The 23509-nt window shown below is 27.2% G+C and overlaps 1 protein-coding gene and 1 long non-coding RNA gene across 2 annotated transcripts; one reads left to right on the top strand and one right to left on the bottom strand.

Moving 5' to 3' along the window:
* Positions 1-480: 480 nt before the first annotated feature.
* On the bottom strand, positions 481-4196 carry LOC103575928 (uncharacterized). The gene is made up of 4 exons (XR_549335.3): positions 2482-4196; positions 2246-2373; positions 1382-1575; positions 481-1315 (listed from the first exon to the last, which is right to left on the bottom strand). It is a non-coding gene; the product is annotated as an uncharacterized LOC103575928 (long non-coding RNA).
* Positions 4197-10294: 6098 nt separating this feature from the next.
* On the top strand, positions 10295-20404 carry LOC103575923 (kinesin-related protein 7). The gene is made up of 3 exons (XM_008555927.2): positions 10295-11590; positions 12493-12676; positions 18155-20404. Exons 1-3 carry the CDS (start codon positions 11427-11429, stop codon positions 19826-19828), a joined length of 2022 nt encoding a protein of 673 aa, XP_008554149.2. The 5' UTR covers positions 10295-11426; the 3' UTR covers positions 19829-20404.
* The last annotated feature ends 3105 nt before the right edge of the window (positions 20405-23509 follow it).

The following is a 23509-nucleotide window of genomic DNA, read 5'->3' on the forward strand; positions in this document are numbered from 1 at the left end:
ACAATTTATGAGTTGAAATTACACTTTATTGAATGTGTATTTGAATTATTGAAGTTATGTAGTAATGGTTCGTTTTGTGAATTTACTGTTTTTAGCCACTTTAGGGCCAGTTTCGGACACTTGAAAAAATTTCAATAAAATGATTTGTAAAATACACCAAGAAAAAGAAAAATAGATACACAATAATTTGTTAAGTTACATAGTAATATTTTCTTCTGGTCGTATAAGAATTTTTACTACACGCAAATAATTTAAGAGTTAAAATTACCCATAAAGTTGGGTACTGTAAGGAAATCTAGCCACCCGTATGAAAAAACAATATATGGTTAAAATATATTAAATCATATATGTTTGTAACAGAAAAATATATGATATATTGTATGTTATAAAAAATCATACAGAGATTTTCAACAATTTAAAATAAAATTATATATAGTAGTAAATATATGTCTTCCATATATGTAACTTATATGTTTTTATATTAAGCCATATATACATTTACATTTACCTTATAATATATTGTATTGATATATTTCCTTTTATATTCAAAAAATATAAAATTTTTATATGAAATGAAATATATGGTAGCATATAGTTTATATTATATATGGCACCATATATTTTCTTTGTTATATTTGAGCATATATTTTATTCGGTGTATGTATATATATATATATATATATGGATATATTATATATTCGCTTCAAATTAACTAATTTCGAGAATTTTATCTGCAATTTAAAGAGTATATTAAAATTTAGATCTAATTTAATTGGACTGAGTCATACGAATAAGAAACTTTTTTTTTCTATACACAATATAAATATATGTTTTTATATATGATCGGAATATATTTTTATGTATGATAAAAATATAGTTTTTGTATATGATTGACATATATATTTTATATTTGCTAAAAATATACGGATTCGTATAAGATGAATGTTATATTTTTTAAAATAAAAAAAAATATATCAGAAAATATAGTTGAATTGGCCACATATATTTTCTGATATTTATCACAAATTTTTACATATATTTTGACCATATATGTATTTCCGTACGGGCAATAACTAAATTTTTACTATGTTGTGAGTAGAAATTGCACTTGATGCACATGCTATTGAGTAGTATATTTTACGATGTGTATGGGAAAAATTCATATATTTACCACATGTCGAGTCAATGATTAGTGTGATTTTGCCTCACGTTAATATTTTTTTTTTTACATAATATTTAACTCAAATTTCCAAATTCATTTCAAATTGATGATAAATATACTGTAAAACGATTCCAGTCGTTATCTCATAAAATTCTGTAAAGTAAACATTGTAATTAATATAAAACCAATAAATGCAATTGATTTTAAAAAGTAATTTACCTGTATTTTATTTGTGACATAATTATCTCACTAGTTTAATGCTCTAGCATCAGCTACTAGAATTGAAAATAATAAATCGCTGTACTCTTCTAATATCCCACTCAACAATTTTAAAAATGATGAATATTTATTTTTCTAAATCACAAGTCACCAGCGTTAGGATGAAAATAAGACTTTTGAAGCAGATCTATCAACTTGAAATAAATAAAAATATTAGACAAAGCATAAAAAGTAATAAAACGCAATGACAGTGAGAGACATCAATCATCAAAATATTTCTTGAAAGAAAAGCAATGAAAAAAACGAATCTATTATTTACTGAAACGTCATTAAATAAAACGGCAACTACTTGATTTAAAAGTGGAAATTGAAGCAAACGATATGAATAACAATAGTTTAATCAATGGTTACCTGAATTTAATAAATTATCTAATCAAGATTAACAAAACATTTAGAAATATATCTAAAGAAGTCTTAATAATTTAAAAGGCAAGCTAGACAGCTTATAAAATGAGATATTAGTCAAAATTAAGAACTTGTACGAGAAATCATTTAAAGTTTAAAAATGAATAAGTTCAGTTATAATCCTCACAGAATAAAATCTAATTGATATCTGATTGAGAATTTACAATGTAACTAAAAGTTAATTTAAAAGTCATACTGTAAAATTGTTACAGGGGCTGATTTTAAATCATCTGAATCCTTAATACTTGAACTGAAAGTAAATTTCAAGCAGAGGATTTTAAATCCTAAACAAATAAAAGTAACGCAACTTAAATCAGAGCATACTAATATTATGGATTTATGATGGCATTTTCCAGAGAGCATTAGAAAATTTATTAGTATCCTGATGTGGGTACTTACAGACAAAATAAAGATCATTTTCATTTAGTCACCAATCACGACATCAATCAACTAGACAATATTCTAGAGCATCAGGATCATCAGCAATGAGACCAAGTGTTGCCGTTGACGGTACTCCTTCCGTTTCTCTAATCGAAAAATAATAATTTAATTAAAACCAAGATGACTTCACAATTGAATAATGTTCATTCAAACAAATTTATTTTATAAATTAATATTATTAGTAACTTTATTACTTTAATTTGATCTTTGAGGTTATGGAAATCGATAAACAGATGAATAGAATAAATAATCCAACCTCTTGGTGTTATTTTTCCGATTGTTGACAATTAAATAGAAAAATTTCAAATTTTGTTTTTTCTTTATTAGCTGTTTTCCAAAATTAGGCCATGTGCCAGTTATAGCTTTGTTTTTTTTTCGTTTATTTCTTTATTCCTATTCTGACTTTAATGGTGGTTCCCGCGCTAATTTAACTTTGTATATGATTTTATGTTTTTTTCTTTTTGTATAAGTTGAAATTTTTACCGTTTGTTATTGTTATTCATAATAAATTACTACGGTTTATCCTTCGCTTCATTAAGATTTTGAAAATTTTATTTATTTTTTTTCAACAGTCTAATTCAAAAAAGTCTGATTCCATTAAGTCTCAACAACCCCTCAATCTTGACCCCTGCTACAAGTACACTGTCTTTCACCTCATGCAACACAATGTTTGAATTTTCAGGAAGTTCCCACCCTTCATTGTCTAGCTGTCAGACTTTTCGGAAACAGACTGTAATTTTCTTCAACTTTTTTCGGAAGTTTCGCTTGCCTGGGAATTTGATTTTTTTTTTTAACGATAGCTGGAAATGTGGTGTAACCATATTCAAAAGTACAAAAATCCATTATTCTCTTATCCTGTTTTGCCCACGTTCCTCCTATTTATATAGATTTATATTTTAATGAGTTAATTTATTCAGGAAACAAACAATTCCCGACTAGAATTTCTTCCTGATTTGCTTAAAGTACCATAAGGACTTTGGTAGTTTAATATAAGGTTTGTTTTATTAGGGCAAACCTGACAAGTTTCTTTTCAGGACCTCATACATCCAGTTATAAGAACCTATCTCTTTTTTTCAGCGAGCCTTATAAATATCACATCTTTGAATACTAATTATTATTTGTTTATAATTAATTACAAAAATTACCTGAGAAGAACAGCTAATTTATTAAGGGTATTGATTGATTGGAAATTAATCAGCGTGAATAATCATAAAAATCACTTAAGAATAAATTACATTTGAATTTTAAAAATTTCGTGCTGAGAAAATTGAGTGCACGCGTCTCTTTGAAACGCTTAAACAACTGTAGATTTCAAATAAGAAAGCGCGATACCGACCTTATCATACTCACACAGAGTTTCGAGGGATTATCTTTGTTGCACTTATACAATTAAAGGAATTTTGAATAAACTATTTTTGGAAACAAACTATAATTTACAAAGAAATAATTGCCGCGCCTTTTATTAAGATTAAGGTTTATGATATTAAGTACCGGAAAAAATTGAACAGGAAAATTGCGTGTCGTTGATCTTTTTAAAGGGCTCCCATCTATTTTGCGATATTCGAAACAATATCGGAATTTTTTATTGATCGCGTCGTATGTGAACGATTGATCCTAAATTACAATGAGATGATTGGTCAAATTTTATTACCGGAAATGACTGCGTCAGCCATGTTCGCTCACAAATGTTCCTATTGGTCAATCATGTAACGGTGTCCGCGGATTAGTTGAATTGCAAATTAATACAGCCCTGAGGTACATATTACGTAACTTAAAATAAAATATATTTCCGGCCACATAGACAACGTTTGCTTCGTCACTCGCTTAAACTTTTCAAGAAAAATAATTTTTTGTTTTGGTAAAAAGTGTTTTTGCTTTTCGTTTAAAAAAAAAAGTGATTTTTTTTACAACAAACGCAGTTTTTACGAAACACGTGTAGTTTTTTCAAAAAAACAGTATATTTTGTAAAGAAGATTTTTTTTTTTTATTAAGTGATTTTTTTTTTTTTTTTATAAAAAACAATTATTTTTTTTTTCACCAAATACGTGATTTTTATTTAACACGTGGTGCTCATTTAAAACAAAGATATTTTTTCTCAAGAAACGTTTTTTTTTTGGTTGTTTAATTTTTTGAAACATTTTTAATAACATTATTGGTCTATTTTTTTGGTTTTTTAATTTAACTTTTCTGCAATTAAAAAGTGTTTTTTTTTCTTTTTGAACAAAAAGTGATTTTTTTTTTTTTTTATATAAAACTGTTATTTCTTTGTTCACCAACAACGTGGTTTTTATTCAACACGCGGTGGTTATTGAAAAAGAAAAGTATTTTTTTTCAAGAAAGGTTTTTTTTTTGTTTTTTGGTTGTTTAATTTTTGAAACATTTGCACAATTAAATTATTGTTTGATTTTTTTGGTTTTTTCATTAACTTTTGTGCAATTAAAAAGTGTTTTTGTTTTTTTTTTGAACAAGAAGTGATTTTTTTTTATATAAAACAATTATTTTTTTGGTTTTTATTTAACACGTGGTGTTTATTTAAAAAAAAGGTATTTTTTCTCAAGAAAGGTTCTTTTTTTTGGTTGTTTAATTTTTGAAACATTTACAATAACATTATTGCTCTATTTTTTTGGTTTTTTAATTTAACTTTTGTGCAATAAAAAAGTGTAATTGTTTTTTTTTCTTTTTGAACAAAAAGTGATTTTTTTTTTTTTTATATAAAACAATTATTTCTTTGTTCACCAACACGTGGTGTTTATTGAAAAAAAAAAGTATTCTTTTTCAAGAAAAGTATTTTTTTGTTTTTTGGTTGTTTCATTTTTGAAACATTTATACAATAAAATTATTGTTTAATTTTTTTGGTTTTTTAATTAACTATTGTGCAATTAAAAAGTGTTTTTGTTTTTTTTTTTTTTTAACAAAAAGTGATTGTTTTTTATATAAAACAATTATTTTTCTGATTGCGAAGAACGTCATTTTTACTTAACGAGTGTTGTTTTTTCGAAGAAAAAAAAGTGGTGTCGTTTGAAAAATAAAAAGTTTTTTTTAACGAAACGTTTTTATTTTTGTTGTTTACTTTTTGAAACATTTAAAAGTCCATTATTGCATAACTTTTTTGGTTTTTCATTATAATTTTGAGCCATTAACTTTTGTGGTGTTCATTTTGTACAATAAATTTCAATATGGCGGCAGCAACAAACAACAAGTAAGTTTTTATATCACATTACAGATGTCGAGGGCATACAATTGTTTATTATAAGTATTATTCTTTTATTTTATATTAATCGACGCTTGTGCGAGAAAGATTTAGGCAAAGAAGAGGGGGAAGGGGCAAAATTTTGTCCTAAAATTTTTTTTAATTTATAATTGTTTTTTTTTTCATTTATCCACCATTCATAAAATATTTATTAAGAAATTATTTTTCCTTTACAAATCATCATTCACAGTTCTCAATATAATTAGGAAAGAATTTTTTTTTTTATTTAAATTCTCATTGTTTATTTTATAAACAATTTGTAATAAAGTGGCGGAAGTGTAGACGGTGTAGACTCTACATTGTGCAGTGTACTTACTGGATAAGGGTAAATTAAACGAATGTTCAGGGAATATTCGGATATCATAACTGTTAAAGCTACCGCGTGATATCGAATCGGTTTGGATTCGATTCCTACCATGAGCAAACCATTTATTTTTCTCAAGTTTTTCAAAGATTTTCAAAGATATAGGACGATATATTTTTTTAAGTAGTCATTTATTTTCTTGAACCGAGACTACGTTTTTTTTAAATCAAGAAGAAAAATCATCAATGGGAGAATTTTATGTCTTCCGTTAAGTAAATGTTTTCGTGATTCAGGAAAAGTTATTTTATTAAGTTAAGAATATAATTAATTCAAATCGAAATTAAAATTTTCTCATTCCAATAGACCGTTGTCTTCAGTCGATAATGTAGTTTTCTAAAACTGAGATGAAATATTTTTCTGCCACACAAAAAAATTTCATGGTTTGAGATATTGATGTATATATTGTGACAATTTACTATACTCAACAACCAAGACAGAAAAGTATCTTGTTTTGATAGTTTTTTTTTACTTGATTAGAAACAAAATATATTTGACTTAAAATGAATATTCTTAAACCATGATTATTTAACTTGAATTAAAATTTAATTATTCTTGATACAATATTTGTATAATATTAGTCGAAGAAAATGTTCTCGGATTAAAAAAACCCAATTACTCAGACCAAGAATAAAAAAAAGAAGGCAAAAATTATTTTGGGCCAAGTCAGCCTTTTTTTCGGTGTATTTGATTTAGTAAAAAATCTATTTTAAACTAAAACTTTCACTGAGCTGCCATTAAATTCTTACTAATCCAGATTGTAAATATTGTCTCCTTAAGGTAGTTCACTCGCAAAACGACTTTTCTTAGGAATGCGATGAAATTAAAACATATGATTAACAAAAATGTCTAATATTTAATGAAAAAAACACGAAATTTTTTCATCGATTGTAAGACGAGACATTATCAGTCAAAAAGTGCATAATCAACATGCTGAAGATCTACCAAGTATAAGAAAAACATGTAGTTTCCTAAATATCTTGAAAACGGTTCTTACCATTTTTTTAAAAAACTTATCCACTGTTAAATGAAAGAATTAGAAATTTTTTGAAAAAAACTCTGAATTTCTTGACCGATTTGTTTAAAAAATATTGATTTTTAAATTATAAATAATTTTAAAAAACTTGACGTGTAGTGGGTTACAGCAATCACAACTCGGCAACGTTGCAGTCGTCATACTTAACCCGCGGAAATTCAAATGTCACTTAGTTAGGTTAATTTTTGAGCATGAAAGTATTGGAGGTTAAAAAATGTTTGGAAAATTTTTCGAAATAATTTTTATGATTGTTAAACATTCAATGATTTTAAACAAACAAAAAAATTATTTTTTGATATTAACTTATATTAATGATAGCTCGGCTACCTAATTCCAAAACACAGTAGGTGATAAATTTTTCAAAATCGACTTTTTAGTATCGTTAGTTCTAATGGAGTTTTTTGAACATGATTCTATGCACATCTAAAAAATTTTATTTTTGTCAGTTACTGTGTTTTGAAATAAGTCAGCCGAGCTTTTTTAAAAATTTTAGAATTTTTTAAAATTATTATATTGAAAGTAACACACATCGAACAATTATTCGCGATATTCTTGTAAGTTTAAAAAAAAATTATAAAAATATACAGAAAAATTAATTCTATCCAAAATTTGTGATTTTCAATAAAAACAAACTTCATGTATATTAAGCTCACACTACATAAAGATTCCTACTCATACATTCAATCTATAGACTATTCTATATGAATGTTTACAGCGTTGCCACATTTATTATACTCATCAGTGTAATTGCATTAGTGTGTATCTGTATATTTAAAACTAAAATGTATTGGATACAGTCTCTCACAAAAATGTATTATTCTCGCATTGAGGACACGCAAAAAAAATGAATTATAAAAGTTAGTAATTGATAGCTAAAACTTTAGAACGTCGTCACAACTTAATATCATTTCAAACAGTAATTTCGTAGTTTTATTGAATATATTATAAAAATCTTAATTTAAATATTGGAATTTCAAGTTTATATGCAAATATATCATGTTACAAGTAATATAATTCACTGTTTGGTAGATAAAAAAATGAAATTATAATAATTTAACGGTTCAGCTTCAACATTCGATGTTTGGAACATTCAAGTTTATAGTAAAAAAGTAAAAAAACATTCAGTATGATAAATAAAATTTTCAATGTCAAACAATTGATTTTATGAACAACGGTAAATAATTATTACTTTCTTCAAATTGTCAAAAAGTATATTTCAAGCGCATCAGTTTTTATAGCTTCAAACAATAAAATTTAACTTGTGTTTGTACGCTTTTAATGTATGTAAATGAATTAACCTAGAGTATTACTGATGCACGGCTACATCTATATGGCAAGATAACGTATTTTATCATTTCAAACAATAAATTTTAAAGACCAAAAGTGACTATTTTTTTTTTTTTTCATATCAATATATTTTAGAGAATTATTTTTATATATTTTCGCTTTCAATATTATATTATTCATGAATTACTTTCTTTGATGCGAGTTTATTGTTCAAAAATAGAAATGAATTGAAAATCCAATGAAAATTATAATTTATTTTTTAACGTGTATCTTTAACTTTTTGCAGTGACGATTACGCTATACTTTTGGTTAAGAATGTCGCGAGTGAACTAACTTAAATGTAACAATAACTTTTTTTTTTTTTCCAACGATATCCTAGTAAACATATTGAGGTAAATTTGACGTCAGAGTGATTTTACGCTACATCATAATTTACGTAAGATATAAGGCACGAATTAGTCAGGTGTGACTCATTATTTCACACGTTTTTACGTAAGATTATGATGTAAAACTAACGACGTATACATGACGTCAATGTGATGTCTGTATGATGACAAAACAAGGTCATGTGTTCACTGGGATATATATATATATATATCGTTGGAATGTATCTGTACATTTGTTTGTGGATTTATTTCAACTGTTATCTTAAAATCTGCGATCTTTTTTTTGACCACTGTGGGATTCGAACCTACGCCTTGAGAATAATCCAATTCGTATGCCAGCATGCTAACCGGTCAGCTACAAGTATCGCTCAAATTTCTCGAAGTATATGCCAAATATAAAGGAAATAAAATAAAGTTGAGATTATATCATCACTATCCTATCATCAGAGTCCGCAATTGCTCAAGTCATAAAATTGATAATTAATTAATTATCATCAATTAAAAGTACGAAACTCATTTTGTGTATAACTCAATAAATAAATTTTATTTTTTATATTGATCGCTCTCGTTGAATTGCTCTCCTTTATTTCGATCGAGAGTAATGACTTATTCAACGGAATATTAAAAATTAATGCTAATTAATTGAAATCGTAATTACAATGCGTAATTTAATTGAATTTAGACGCCAAGGTGGTAGTGCGCGCAGCCCAGGAAGTGGAAAAAGTGATGGGCATAAGTACGGCTCTTTTAAATTGGCAGAAATAATTTAATTTTTTAATTAAAATTTTTTTTGAAAAAGGCATAAAAAGTGGTAGTTCCTGATGTGTCTACAGGTGCGTACTGTTACGTAGTTGCATTTCAAGGTTAAATTAAGGTTTTAAATAAAGACAGTTTTATTTAGTTTCATCATGTACGAGTTAAGTTATAATATAATGATTATCAAATCGTTCCAGTATCGGGACATTTCACTTGGTTCTAAAATGTTATGAAGTAAAATTAATAATCTTACAAATCGCACTAATCGGGATGTAAACGAATAATTATTGCGAAATTCATATAGTCATAACTTGAGTCATGTGTGACTTTTCTGTTGTTCCCAGATAAAAATCACTATCTACTTTATACTCATATTTTTTATTTTATCAACTGAATTTTACAGAATAAATAAAAATAAATAAAAGTTCTACAGTAATTTATTGTTTAAATTGTAATATTCAACTTCTACGCTCACAATTCTTTAACTGGAAATTGTAATATTATCAAAACGATTTTTAAATATTGTTATTTCCCGAATGATCGTTGTGAAAAACTTACGAATTGTTACCATTCTTTCTTCAATTTTTACAAATCTGCATTATAATTTTTTACAAACCGTAAAATTTACAGTAATGATTGTAAGAATCAATAAATACATGGAGCTTTATATTGTGCATAGTAATTTGTGATTTGGATTGTGAATTTCCTTTTGGAAAGTAATTTTTATTTTACGACTTTAAATATCATCTAATTTTAAGCTCAGTTTTTTTTCCGTGTATGGTTTAATTTTTACAGACATTTGTTTATGAAAAAATGAATTACTGGAATATTTATAAAATTATATCGTTTAAACTATTGAAGTTACGGCTTTTATGATTCAAGACAATTTTATAGAGTAATTATGGGACTACTCGAAAATAATTTTTTTATATTTTTAATTGGATTTGTTCATCATTTTTTTTATCTATTTAAATTATTACACGGTTCAGAATACATTTTCTGGATTTTATTGACATTATAATGTTCTTGCTGTTTTCTTTTAATTTTGAAAGTTTTAATTTATCACTCAACGTTTGTAAAAGCAAAAACTCGAAATATTTTCCAGTAGTGCAGCCAAAAAAGCATTTACGAAGACATTTCTAAGATATCCCTGAAAATGTCTTAAAATTTCCCAGTCTCTAAGTCGACGCGGGTCTAAGATATCGGGTCAGATATCAGGTGATGTCCGGTAAAACTGTCATTTTTTCAAAAAAATAAAAAATTCCAAAAAATTCTGTCTCTGGACTTTCAAATTTTTCTCTTGGTCTCTAGGATATTTCTGTAGATGTGTAGAAAATTATAAGTCGACGCGAGTCAAAGATATCTGGGTCTGTATTGGATAAAGTATGGAAACCTTTAAGTTCTTTTAAATTATTATAAGAAAAATATTTTTAATCAAACATCGTCACTGACTTTGATAATTTCAAAAAAATATAGATTATATAAAATTTTCATCTCAATCTGGGCCCGATGTTATGACTGTAGATGACTTTGGAATACCCTTCATACTGATCTGCCAGTTTTGTTGGCTAGTTTCAGCGACATGACATAATCAGTATCTATTTGAGACACAGATATGGTTCATTTGAATGAAATACTGGTTTGTTTATAGTTAACAAATCGGTATTTGATGGCGCCATTAGCCGTCGTGAAATTTTTTTTAACCAAGATTTGTTAACTATAAACAAATACATATTTGAATGAAATAAATGATTTTGTTCAGTCAAATAAATCTATATACTTGGCTCAAATAAATTGTGCTATCAGTGTACCCCCAATAAACAGCATTTTTTTTTAACAAATTTTTATCGTATAAACATTTTTCAGTCCAAAGTCGATCGTAGATGGGATAATAATTTTGATTTTTTTGTTGCTTTTTTAGCGTACTCAAGGTTATTTTTCAAACCTTTGAGGATGGTTTTACGGCTGAGGATGCAAAAGCGACGAAAATTTCAGACACAAAAGTGCAATGGCGAAATATCGCGCTTAATGTTGAAGCCGTTACCACCTCACCGGAGGCTACAATGGCTGCCATTAAAAAAGGGCTGACGCCAGGACTCGAACCCCTCATCTTCCTCTATGGCAGAAGCGGCTCCGGCAAAAGTGCCACTGTGATGGGGCGTCCAGGGGCTCACTTCAGGGGCTTAGCCTATGAATGGTTCGCGCAAGATGCCAACGTCGGTGTTCAGTAAGTACACAGAAAAAAGTTTATCTTAGAAATTAGTGTTTAAAATTATAACATGGAACCTGGGTGTCAATATGGGAAATGTAAACATTCCATGCAATAAGTTTTACCATACATGTTATAAATTTTTTAAGTTTAAGTTACGGTTTTTGAAGTTTAGCTATTAATTTTTCTTGCATAGACAGTAAGTTTCGATATTTATTCTATAATTATTTACCTTTTAACTGTTAATGAATCATTTATTTGAGAAACCCCAAATAGTAAATTTTTGCTATAGGAGTTCTGCTCACTACTGTAATGTGGTAAAGCTTTATAGGCTCCACAACTACTTAATGCAGTAAAGAATACTTATTTTGTGGTTTTTGGAACCACACCATTTTAAATAAATTGGTATCTGTAACTATTTTTGGAGTGTACGATACCACATTACTTGTACAATCTACTCCAATGTGTGGTAAAATGATCGAAAGAAAATAACAGCTCTACCTACATTTTTTTACTCCATTCTATGGGTAAACCTCGACTCGAGTCACTGCATTTGATAATGTCTATAAATAATATTATAAATAATAATATATATAATTAAAAGTAATAGTATATATAAGTGAGAATGATTGATACCTTTGTTATAAATAATCGCAATTTTTAAAATCATTGTTTATCGAGTATTTACTATTTATGGGAATTATAACTTTTAAATTATGTTTTTTATATTTTCTATCATTAAAAATTAATACTTAATTATTCAAAGTTAATGCATATACGAGAATTCATAGATTATAAATATATTTTTAAGATTATCCTTATCCGGTATTGATAAAATGATGGCTATAAAAATTTGAGTCTTTATTATTTTAATTGTTTCAGCTCTCTAATACATAAATGAATAATTTTTTTTCTTTAAGGGTGATGGAATATAAACTATGTGGGTACCGTGACCTGGTGATGGGCGGGAAGCACCATCAACGTCCGATTGAAAGTTTGGCGGTGGGGGAATTGAAGGATGTTCCCCACATACTGTCAAAGGCAGCCAGGTCAAGGACACTGATGAATAGCCAGTCGTCACGCAGCTTCGTCTCTATCACTTTGGTAAGTCATTTATTTATTAATTTTTCATAGCATTCATTTTTAGTTTTAAGATTCTTACATGAGATACTGTTACTATTATTTTTAATTACTATTATTACTATTTCTAATTTTATTATGGTTTTAAAATAGTGGTATTAGGGAATTTTGATAAGAAGTGTTTGCGAGTATGTTTTTTTATCTCAAAAGAAGTCTACAAATTTTTTTTATAGAAAATTATAATTCAAAATGATATATTATTTAGATTATTTTATGTGTCGGGTTCAGTTGAGATTCTCGTCGCTGATTTAGCGAAGAGTATGTCCAGGTAGTCTGTAATACCAAGACGTAGTCGGTATATCAAGATCAGGTCTCAAAGCTGGGCCCGTTGGATGCAAAAATAATCGAAATAATTATCCGTAAAAAGTTCGTTATTTTTTATATACTCGCGATCACTTCTTACGATTTTGAGAAAACGGTAATGACTTTAGAAATATTAAAAATATGTCCCACAATGTTTTTCGATGCCATTGCAAGTTACTTTTCCAGTCCAATTTTATTCAGACTGTGAGTAGCTTTTCAGCCCCGTCTGTGCCAAAAACAAATCAATTACTCGTGGATAATGATTAATCTGCGTACGATTATAGTGACAATGAAGGGCTGATGTTTTTGAATAACTCCAGGACGTCACAGTGGTAAAAAAAATTTTTGCTTACATGAAAATATTTTTAATATTTTTTTATTAAGGAATTGGAATTACAATGACTTAATTTGGAATTTGAACGAGAAACAATATTGCAATTCGAAATTTCTACTGAATTAAGAATTAAAGTAAATGCTCATATACACCGAAAAAAGTGCATGGTTGTGGTACACTGATGAAAAGGGAGGTGATAAAAATTGACTCATTTTAACTCCGTCCGATGTTAAAATGAAGTTACACAGGTGTAGGCGTAATTCGACGATGTTAAAATACCGGTGTTTACTATATTTATATTGTGATGATAATTATATCGAATTAGACTTACTAACTATAGAAGTATGTTTGTTATAATAATTTTCTTATGAACATGCTAAATAAGAAACTGTGAAATTTACTACTAAATAGTCACCCTAACTATACTTTTCTATTATAATAGAAACTGAGTGTACTGTTAACTAATATCATATCAGTCAACGAAACTACAGTTGATAGTGGAGGTTTAATTCACGGAGAAAAAAAAAACTCTAAAAATTACTATTTGAAATTATAACTCGGAACCCGGATGTCAATATGTAGAATTTTAATATTCAAATAGTAAATTTTATAATAGGTGTCGTCTATTTTCTAAGTATCAGTTGCAATTTTTTAAGTGCAAATAGCAATTTTTCTTGCATAGACATTAAATTTTCCTACTTATCCTGTATTTATTAACGTTTAAATCGTAAATGAAAAAATTATTATTTAGAATGATAGTATTTACTGATCACTTTATTATTATTTTACTTGTCATTCGCAATTTCTACAGTTTATTTTTTTTCGTGTTCAACTATGCTTTTTATAGTTTAGAAAACCATTTTTTTTCTCAGTGTACCTAAACAGTATCATTAATTGCTCATTTTAACTGTTTAATGCATTTGTATAGTTTTTATAAAAAAAATTTCAATTAAAAAAATTATCGTTGATTAATAATTTGTCAATCTAGATATATTAAAATATGATGTATCAAGTCATTTTATGATAGATCATAAATTTAAATTATAAGTGACTGTTTGGTGTAAAAGCAATGTGTTAAATTAGCATAAAAAATTGACTGGACGTTTGGGACACGTAAATTGTGTAAAAATTAACACAAACTTTTCAACTGTATGCAAAAATTTTTTTTCGCCTTTTTTAGGGGGAACCCTATTTTACCCGCAAAAATATTTATTTTGAATATCATTAAAAAAAAACATTAGCGTATTGAAGTCGTCGAAAACTCCGTTTGCCCCCCCCCCCAACTCCATATTAAATTTTAATCTGTTAAAAAAGAATTAAATAGAATTAAATTATTACATCAACCGTATTGAAATTTCGATTTTCAATTACGGTCGAAGCACGGTAACTTCAGAGTAACGAGATTTAATAGGCAGAAACTGATATCAGTCAATTCTCTACACCGAAAAATATATCTCACGAAAATTACTTAATTATTAAATAATAATTACTATAAAGGACTGAGTAACACGCGAAACCATTAATGAAAAATATAATTTTTCCCTACGAATATACAAATTTTACCTAGCTAATGCTATATTACAAATATTTATTAGAAAGGTTCTTAAACTTAATTTTAATTGTAAGTATTCGCTAAATAAATTTGAGGTTTTTCCGTCTAATTAATACGTAAATTTGACTTGTAGTATCTTCTAACTATATAGCTAAATCTACAATTATTGATGATAAATAGAAATTATATGTTTTATTATTTGAACTTAATATAACTATTATGTACATCGTAATTTTCAATAACCCGATGGTAATAGTTATCGTCAGCCTAATTAATAATTTCTATACAAACTAATAAAGAATTTAAAAACACGGAAAAAAGAAAACAGGAATAATTACAGTATAAAATGTAAAAACAAGCTCTTTGATCTCAGGACTATAAAAATTATATTGCAAACTCGAATTTGCGCAATGGAATAAACACAATAAATTGTAAATATATTATTACTTTTTGATAAATGAAATTTTCTTATTTTGAAAATCATGTATTCGTCTTTAAAAGTGTAAAAATCACCATTTGCCAAAAATGTAACAATTAAAATGTCGAATTATATTATTTATTAACTCATTGAGTGAAATTTCAAGGGTGAGTTATCAATTATAGACTATAATAGATAAAAAGGAATTATTACATTTCACTCTGTAATTTTTAAAGTATGTACATTGAATCCAGTTGATGATTTAGCAATCACGAAGTTTTACAATTTAAAATGTAAAATTTGCATTGCTCAATTTCTTTTTTCATAAATTATGATTTTATAAAATTTTATTTAATCGATGTTCTTTATCCTGTTATAAACTTATTTTAAATATCTGTCAGTTCAGCAAAACAAAAGAATGTGGCTTTTGCTAATCATTTGTTTGAATGCTTTAATCATTTTGATATGAATAATCTTGTAATTGATCCCAATAACTTCAGGAATTCGGGGAATAATCACGTAAATTTCTATAAATTAAATCGTATATCTTACTCGCAATTAATCAACGACATTCGTCACAATGCAAATTATGTAAATTATGACGCTGAAATCTTACCGCAAGCTCTTCAAGTATGTTTTGTCTTGGTTTAAAGTTTTTTTTTCCGAAGTTTTTTACATTCCCCTAATAAAAATGTTGTCTCTATCTGATGTTTGACATTATTTGATATTAAATAAAAAATAGTATATTTAAAAAGTGAACATTAAAAAATAATCAATTATAATTTGTTTATTAATTTTTATCGAGAAAAATTATCCTGAAAAACATATGTCTAAATTAAAAAAAAAAATACCACTGGTTAGAGCTGTAAGATTCACATGCCACAATAATATTAGTTGCTATTCAAGTGTGATTATTTGAAGAAAAAAAAATAAATATCACTATATGAAACTGTAATTTTTAATGCATATCAAGTAATACTTCAAGGAAATAAACGAAAAATTACAGTATGAGATAGTGACTTAAATACATTGTGAGACTGCAATATTTCAAATTTAAAATGTAAAACTTACTGCATAGACCCAAACTGTAATTTTTACCGTTTCGTTTGCGAAGCGCTGCGTTGCTACTTGAAAATTTAATAAATACTGAACAGAAAGTCAATTATTCCTGTTTTCTTTTTTCCATGTATCGGCGTCACAGTCAGAAGCTTGTCTGCATGTGATTTTCTCTTCTTTTAACTAGATAAATATATGTTATGAATTTGACTTAAAACTTAGATAATTGTTATTATTTTGATGATGATACTTATTCATTTCAAATTATCAACAATAGTTACGATATTTGAAAATTTTTATTATATTCAGACTTAAATTATTATTTATTTCAATTATTTAGAGGACAAAATATACATAGCTATGATATGGATATAAATTTGTATAAATTGATCCATTTTTTTGTGTCGGAATTTTCACAACCTACAATGATAACAATTAGCATCATCGAGAAAAGTTTATATATATATATATATATATATATATATACTATATAACGATTCTTATCATCACGATAGCGCCCGCAATTCTTAACGGATCTTAATGAAATTTTATTACTTATTTATTGGACGATTACCTTGATCAAGTTCGAAGATGAGCCCAATCGGTCAATTAGTTTGGAAGTTGTGGGTGTTTGAAATTTTTTTTGATTTTCATGAAAATAAATTTTCTGGCTTCATCCTAAAATAATTTTTCAACTGAAAATGATAACTCAATTCTGTAGAAAGTATCTAAAAATTTAAACGATTAGCTTCAATTTTTATTGCAATACTTGATATTTTGAAACATCTTTTCTAACAATTTGATGATATCAAAAATTTCACAAAAAATATAAAAAGCTTATTTTCGCAGCTTAGTCGTCTAATAACTTCTAAATAATAAAGCATAACCCATTTCCTTAAAATTCATGTTTGAGCTTACAAAAAAAGTATTAATTACACTATTGTAGCTTTATTGTATTTACATATATAAGAAATCTATCTTTCCATTCCGGGTAAGACCGGATGGCTCTTTTTTTTTTTTATTTTACTCGCAAACCACTAATTTTATAACAAAATTGAATAGGGTTTTTTTTTTTTATAAGGAATCTAATTTCTTACAAAAAAAAGCTATGCAGGCCACTGTAGAATTAGTTGTTTTCGAGATAAATCCAATTAAATATCCCAAAATTTGAAAAATCGCTGCTTTATCCGAAATTTAAATACTTTACTGAATCGCTTGCCTAAATTTTTTTTTGTAGGAAATGAAATTCCCTATAAAAAAATTTCGTACAATTTTGTTGTAAAGTTTGTGGTATACATGTAAAATAACAAAAACCATGAAATTCCAGAAAATTTGGCTTTAAAATTTATTATCGGTGAGACTGGTTTCTTAACATAAATTGGCTACATGCAATTTTAAAAAGAAAAGATTCATCTGTCATTTTCACCTATTGCCAATTAAATATCATGAAATGCTGCGAAGCTATAGATAATTGAAAAAAATAAAATTAAAATTTACGTGTTAATTAAATGGGAAAATTTCAAATTTATTAAGTGAGTACTTGAAATTCAAATTAAGAGCTAATCTTTGGTCAGAATTTTTTTTTATGTTTAGAATATTATCTCCTCAATGGACCAGAAAAAAAATAGTCATTTCAAACGAAGCCCCCTAATATTTATCCATAAACTTCGTTGCTAAAAATACAATTATTTAAAAATTTATTTTTGTTATTTGATATTCTTGAATACCAACTGCTTTGTATTTAATAATTTTATCAATGTTTCTTATTTATTTTTTCAGTTCGATCAATCAAACGATAATAGCCGTGTTACTATTATAGACATGCCAGGGACTAGAAACAGAACGGCACTAGACGTAGACGGCTACTCAAAAGACGACATAGACAGATTACAAATTGATTCTCAATTTATTATGAAAACATTAAATTCATTTACCGACATTATTTCAATACAAAATAATACTTCTGGTGGGAATCACCTCTTCACGCCATTAGTCAATAGAATAGACTCGACAGAATTTAATAACATTTTTTTAATTGCTTGTGCCGCTGGCCCCTTAAATGATGAAAACAGCAAGGAAATCTTCCATTTCCTTGCTAAAATTAAAGGTTTACCGGATGATTATGAGCTGGGAAGTTCTCGAACTCCCATAGCTCCGGCTTCTATGGCGAGAAATACTCTCGCGACTCCCGCTCAGCGAAGCTTTCAGCGCTCACCTATTGATCAGCTACGAGCAGTAAATGAAAAGCTGAAGGCGGAGCTGGACGCAGTTCAGAAGAACTATGCTGAGGCAAATGAACGGATTGCAGAGTTAACTCGGCAGAATACTGAGGTAACTCAACAGAATGATGAGCTAACTCAACGGATGGCTGAGTTATCTCTACAAAATGTTAATTTGTCTCAACAAGTTGCTGAGCTGATCGAAACGAGGAATGGACTTCAGCAGATTATTATTGAGGTAAATAATGACCGGGCTGAAGTAAAACGTACATTGGATGAGCTGAGGCAACACAATATTGCAGTTGAACGAGATCTTCAGGAGCGAATAGCAAATGAAAGAAATCTTCAGTTGCAAATTGACGAGCTGAATCGGCGCTTCAATGTACGCCGTTCCTCGATTTCTGTGGTGGCGCGAAGAATTTCTTCAAGTAGTGCGCATAGTCATTCTGACAGTCACGAACGAAACAGCGACGTACCGGACCGTAATAATGGGGCTAGCGATGAACAAAATCCTGACCAAGAAAACGACCCGAACGAACAAACTGACGCTGACGACGACAATAACAGTGAACACGACGGGGGTAGTCATAGTAGTACCGCGGCTGAAAATCTATCTGGAAGTGATGGGGATGAAGAAGACGATGACGACAACGGCGACGCGCCCGCAGGTAACGTTTACGACGCCGGAAACGATGATCGGAGGGCCACTGATGGGTCTGACAACAGTAATGATAACGATGGTGGCGATGCTGCCGGTGGTGATGGTTATCTGGATAACCATGATTGGGAGGCAGAATTTTCAGACCCAACAAAAACTGCAATGGGAATTGAAGGCTTGATGGTACCTGCTTTCCGAGTGAATAACAAGTACTATCAAGTCTTCGATAAGGCTGAATTTTCTGCCCTCCAGTGGGAACGGATAATCGTCGCTACTGACACGGGGAGGCGTCGCTGCACGATTTGCAATATAGACATTTGGACTAGCAGAATCAAAAATCATGTTTTTGAGAAGCATAGTTCAGGTCGTCTATATTGTAATAAATGTCGTTTATCATTTTCTGGAGTCGTTAATGTCGTAGACCATCAGAAAAAATGCAAGGGAGTTATTTATGAATGCCATCGTTGTAATGAGAAATTTAGTTCGAAACCTTCGGCCGCCAAACATCGTAAGGAATGTACGCCGGAACTCCCCGCCGACCCACGCCTTAAATCCCGGCCTCGTAAACGTTACTAGAACCTTAGATAATACGCGTGTTATTTAAGGTTCTTTATTTCTATTATTATTATTATTATTATTATTATTATTATTATTATTATTATTATTATTATTATTATTATTATTATTATTATTATTATTATTATTATTATTATTGTTATTATTATTATTAATATTATTATTATTATTATTATCATTATTATTATTGTTATTCTTATTATCTATCCTATATTATTCAGAGAATATAACTATTATATATATATAATTAAGAGAGAATTAGAAAAATTTAATCTATGTCATGTCTTCTGTGATAATAACAATTAAATAATTTAATTTGGTATCAGTGAAAAAAAAATACGTTAGACGACTAACAAAAAAAAATATCAATGCCGACTTTTCTTTTGTTCCATGACTGTCCAATCATCGAAATCAATAAGTTTTTGAATTAATGATGAGATTTGTCTTATTAAAATTTAATGATAATAAAAATTAACAAAAGATTCTAGAGTTAATTTTACAGATCTATTAAACAATTAAACTCAAATCATATTTAATAAATATATCAATAATACTTAGGCACTCATGTAAAGACTGTTGGTCAATCGTTGTTGTTATTATTATTGCTATTATTATTATTATTATTATTATTATTATTATTATTATTATTATTATTATTATCATGTTTAAAATAAAATAAAGAAATCAAACTGTGATTAGAAAAAATATATAATAGAAGTAATATACATTTTAATTGAAAAAAAAAAGGAAAGATATTAATCGAAACATTTTATCAAAGAAAGCAAATACTGTTGACATTGTCAAGTTATAACATATGATTTAAACAGATGTAATCGTTATAATTATTTCAAATGATCTAATTAACAATACATATCAATCATTCGATAATATTGTCGATTTGATAAATTCATTAATCAGATATTTATTTAATACTTTCCTGAGGAACAATTAAATTTCGTTGAAACTGTGATTGATTTAAATTCTGAGATAAATTTTTTATATTTATAATAAAGATTATTCGTTTTTTATATTATTTTTATATTTTTCTAAAAATTATATGTTTCATATTAAATTATATATATGTTTACCTAAATATACAACATTTGTATAAAGTCAAGAATTTAAATTACAAAAGATTGTTTATAGCGAACATTTTATATGTCAATTTAATAAATTAAATAACAGTATTAAATTATAATCATTGTGAAATCCCTTATTTATTTTCCCTATTGTTCTATTGACGTAAGTAACTATCATGTGAGAGATGCTTAATAATATTGATTGTTTAATTTTACGCGGATAGAATAAAATTTTAACAAATAAATAATCGAAAATTGAATTAAAAATTGTTTTTAATGCAGTTAAATCAGTTTGAGTTTAAAATAAGTGGATAATATTTCCTTGAATTGTTATCAAGAGCACGTTTTCTAAATATGCAGTACAATACGAGATAAAATTTTACAGTAAAACTATAATCGTGTGTAAGATAGAGTGTAGATGAAATTTTGATTTTGAGTTTGATAAAAATAATTTTTTGAAATTTCCGATAGTTTATAAAGTTCTTCTTACATAACTTGATATATATATATATATATATATATTTTTTTTTTCATATCTATTCAAACTTCATGTAAGCATCGTTGTCATAAGTTATTTCAGTACTTAAACAAATAAAGTACAATTTACATTAATAAATAACAATTAGAAAAAAACATGAAAAAAAGAAAGAATGAAAGTTAGATTTTGTTAAATGGAAGAAGGCTCACCAGGAAATTTAGCTCCATAATTAAGTTGAATGTGTCTTTTAAGCACATCAAATTTTTCACTGATAATTAATTTGTCAGGTTTGCAAACTTTAAACAATGAAGCCAGAAATGCCGGACTGCCATCAAAGATTCACATTTCGAATAATTTTTGGTAAGTGTTTGTGGTAAGAGATGATTATGGGTAAAGCTAGTATGCGTAGTAAATTAACTCTGATCAGAGTATGAAGGTACAGTAAAAAAAATAAAACATGAACGATTATTTATAGTTGATAATTTTTATTTCAATTTAAGAATTTAAATAACAATATTAAAGTATAATCGTTGTAAAATCTCTTATTTACAATTATTAACTGTTATTATTAGACCAGTTATTTGTTTAGTATTTTCTTTACAATACAGAAAGAATAATATTAATTGAAACATATTTTTGAGGAAAAAAAAAATACAGACGACATCATCGAGTAATACTGTTTAACTAAAAAACAATTTAATCACTATCACCATCGAACCGTCAGTTGATACCACCCCCTTTTATAAAATTTATACGTCGAATACAGCGACGCGGGCAAATACTCAACTCTACTGTATCTTTACTCAATAATTCACAAATAAGAAAGATTGTCGATAATGAAGTAACACATAGATAAGACTATTCGGAAGGTCAATAACAAAATGAAAAAAGTATTTGAATATTAAATAAAGGAAAATTAATTTCTTAAATAAAAATAAAATGTTTTCATCAATTTTTACTTTAATAACGGTTTAAAAAATATTTTACAGAGCGTTTTTGTTAAGCTTTTTATTTATTTATAATTAATTAGTCATTTATACTTTCTCATGATGTATTGGTCTGAAATCAATGAAAAACAATTATTAAAAGAAAAAAAAAAATTTAATAAATAAAATGTTATTCATTCAATGAAAACTTTATTCAACATCAAGTAGGTTGCCGTATACATTTATGGGGCTTCTTCGCTGCGTTCGTTGTAAAGTGCAGTATTAACGTTAACGCACACATACACTGATAGAAGGATTTCTTAGTATTAAAAAAGATTTGTTAATATTTAACAAATTATTTCTTAACGGAGCTTTATTTAAGAAATATTTATTAATATTTAACAAATCATTTCTTAAACATCATTTTTTTGTATTTAATAAATATTTCTTAGCATCTAATAAACGATTTGTTAATATTTAATAAACGATTTCTTTCCATTTAAAAAATGATTTATTAGTATTTAATAAATCACTTTTTAACATTTAATGAATCACTTTTTAATAATTAATAAATAAATATTTTATATTTAATATATTTTTTATTATTTGAACAAATTTTTTTTTTATATTTAAGAAATTATCTATTAATTTATTTATTAAAATTTAATTCATAAAATCACACAGTTCAAGAATATATATCTATATATGTTTTTGCATGCAGCTACACACATTCATTAATATTTGTATTTATAAACAAAAATAACTAAAACAACCATCGTATAAAATTTTCTGTTCTTTTAATTTCAAAATACAATTTCATAGTAATTAACACTATAACTAGAATAAACAAATTAAAATTTCTTATATTAAACTACGCTGAGAAATAACATAAAATCCGTTTGATAATACATGTGTTTTTAATGGTTTTATATTTGATTAAAATTGAACTGAATAAAATTAACAAGGCTTCCATATTTTCATAGTTATAATATGGATGACAATTTACAAAAAACTTCTGATATAAATATTATTTAAGTATATGAGAGCTTCAGTTGTAGGTTACGTTTAACCAACAATGCAAGCTAGAACGGAGTAAACAATATGACGTCGCAACGACACACACATATAGCTTTTTTAATACTTGTACACCACTACAGGCTCGTGTGTAGCCCTCTACCGACAAATTCGTCTAAGAAAT

This window comes from Microplitis demolitor, chromosome 8, assembly GCF_026212275.2.
Source record: "Microplitis demolitor isolate Queensland-Clemson2020A chromosome 8, iyMicDemo2.1a, whole genome shotgun sequence".
NCBI classification, from domain to species: Eukaryota; Metazoa; Arthropoda; class Insecta; order Hymenoptera; family Braconidae; genus Microplitis; species Microplitis demolitor.

Excerpts from the sequence above, each read along its gene's own strand:
- LOC103575923 (XM_008555927.2), top strand. The coding sequence starts at position 11,427 with ATGGCTGCCATTAAAAAAGGGCTGACGCCAGGACTCGAACCCCTCATC. Across the intron at positions 11,591-12,492 it reads GATGCCAACGTCGGTGTTCA|GGTGATGGAATATAAACTAT; the intron begins GTAAGTACACAG and ends TTTTTCTTTAAG. Across the intron at positions 12,677-18,154 it reads GCTTCGTCTCTATCACTTTG|TTCGATCAATCAAACGATAA; the intron begins GTAAGTCATTTA and ends TTATTTTTTCAG.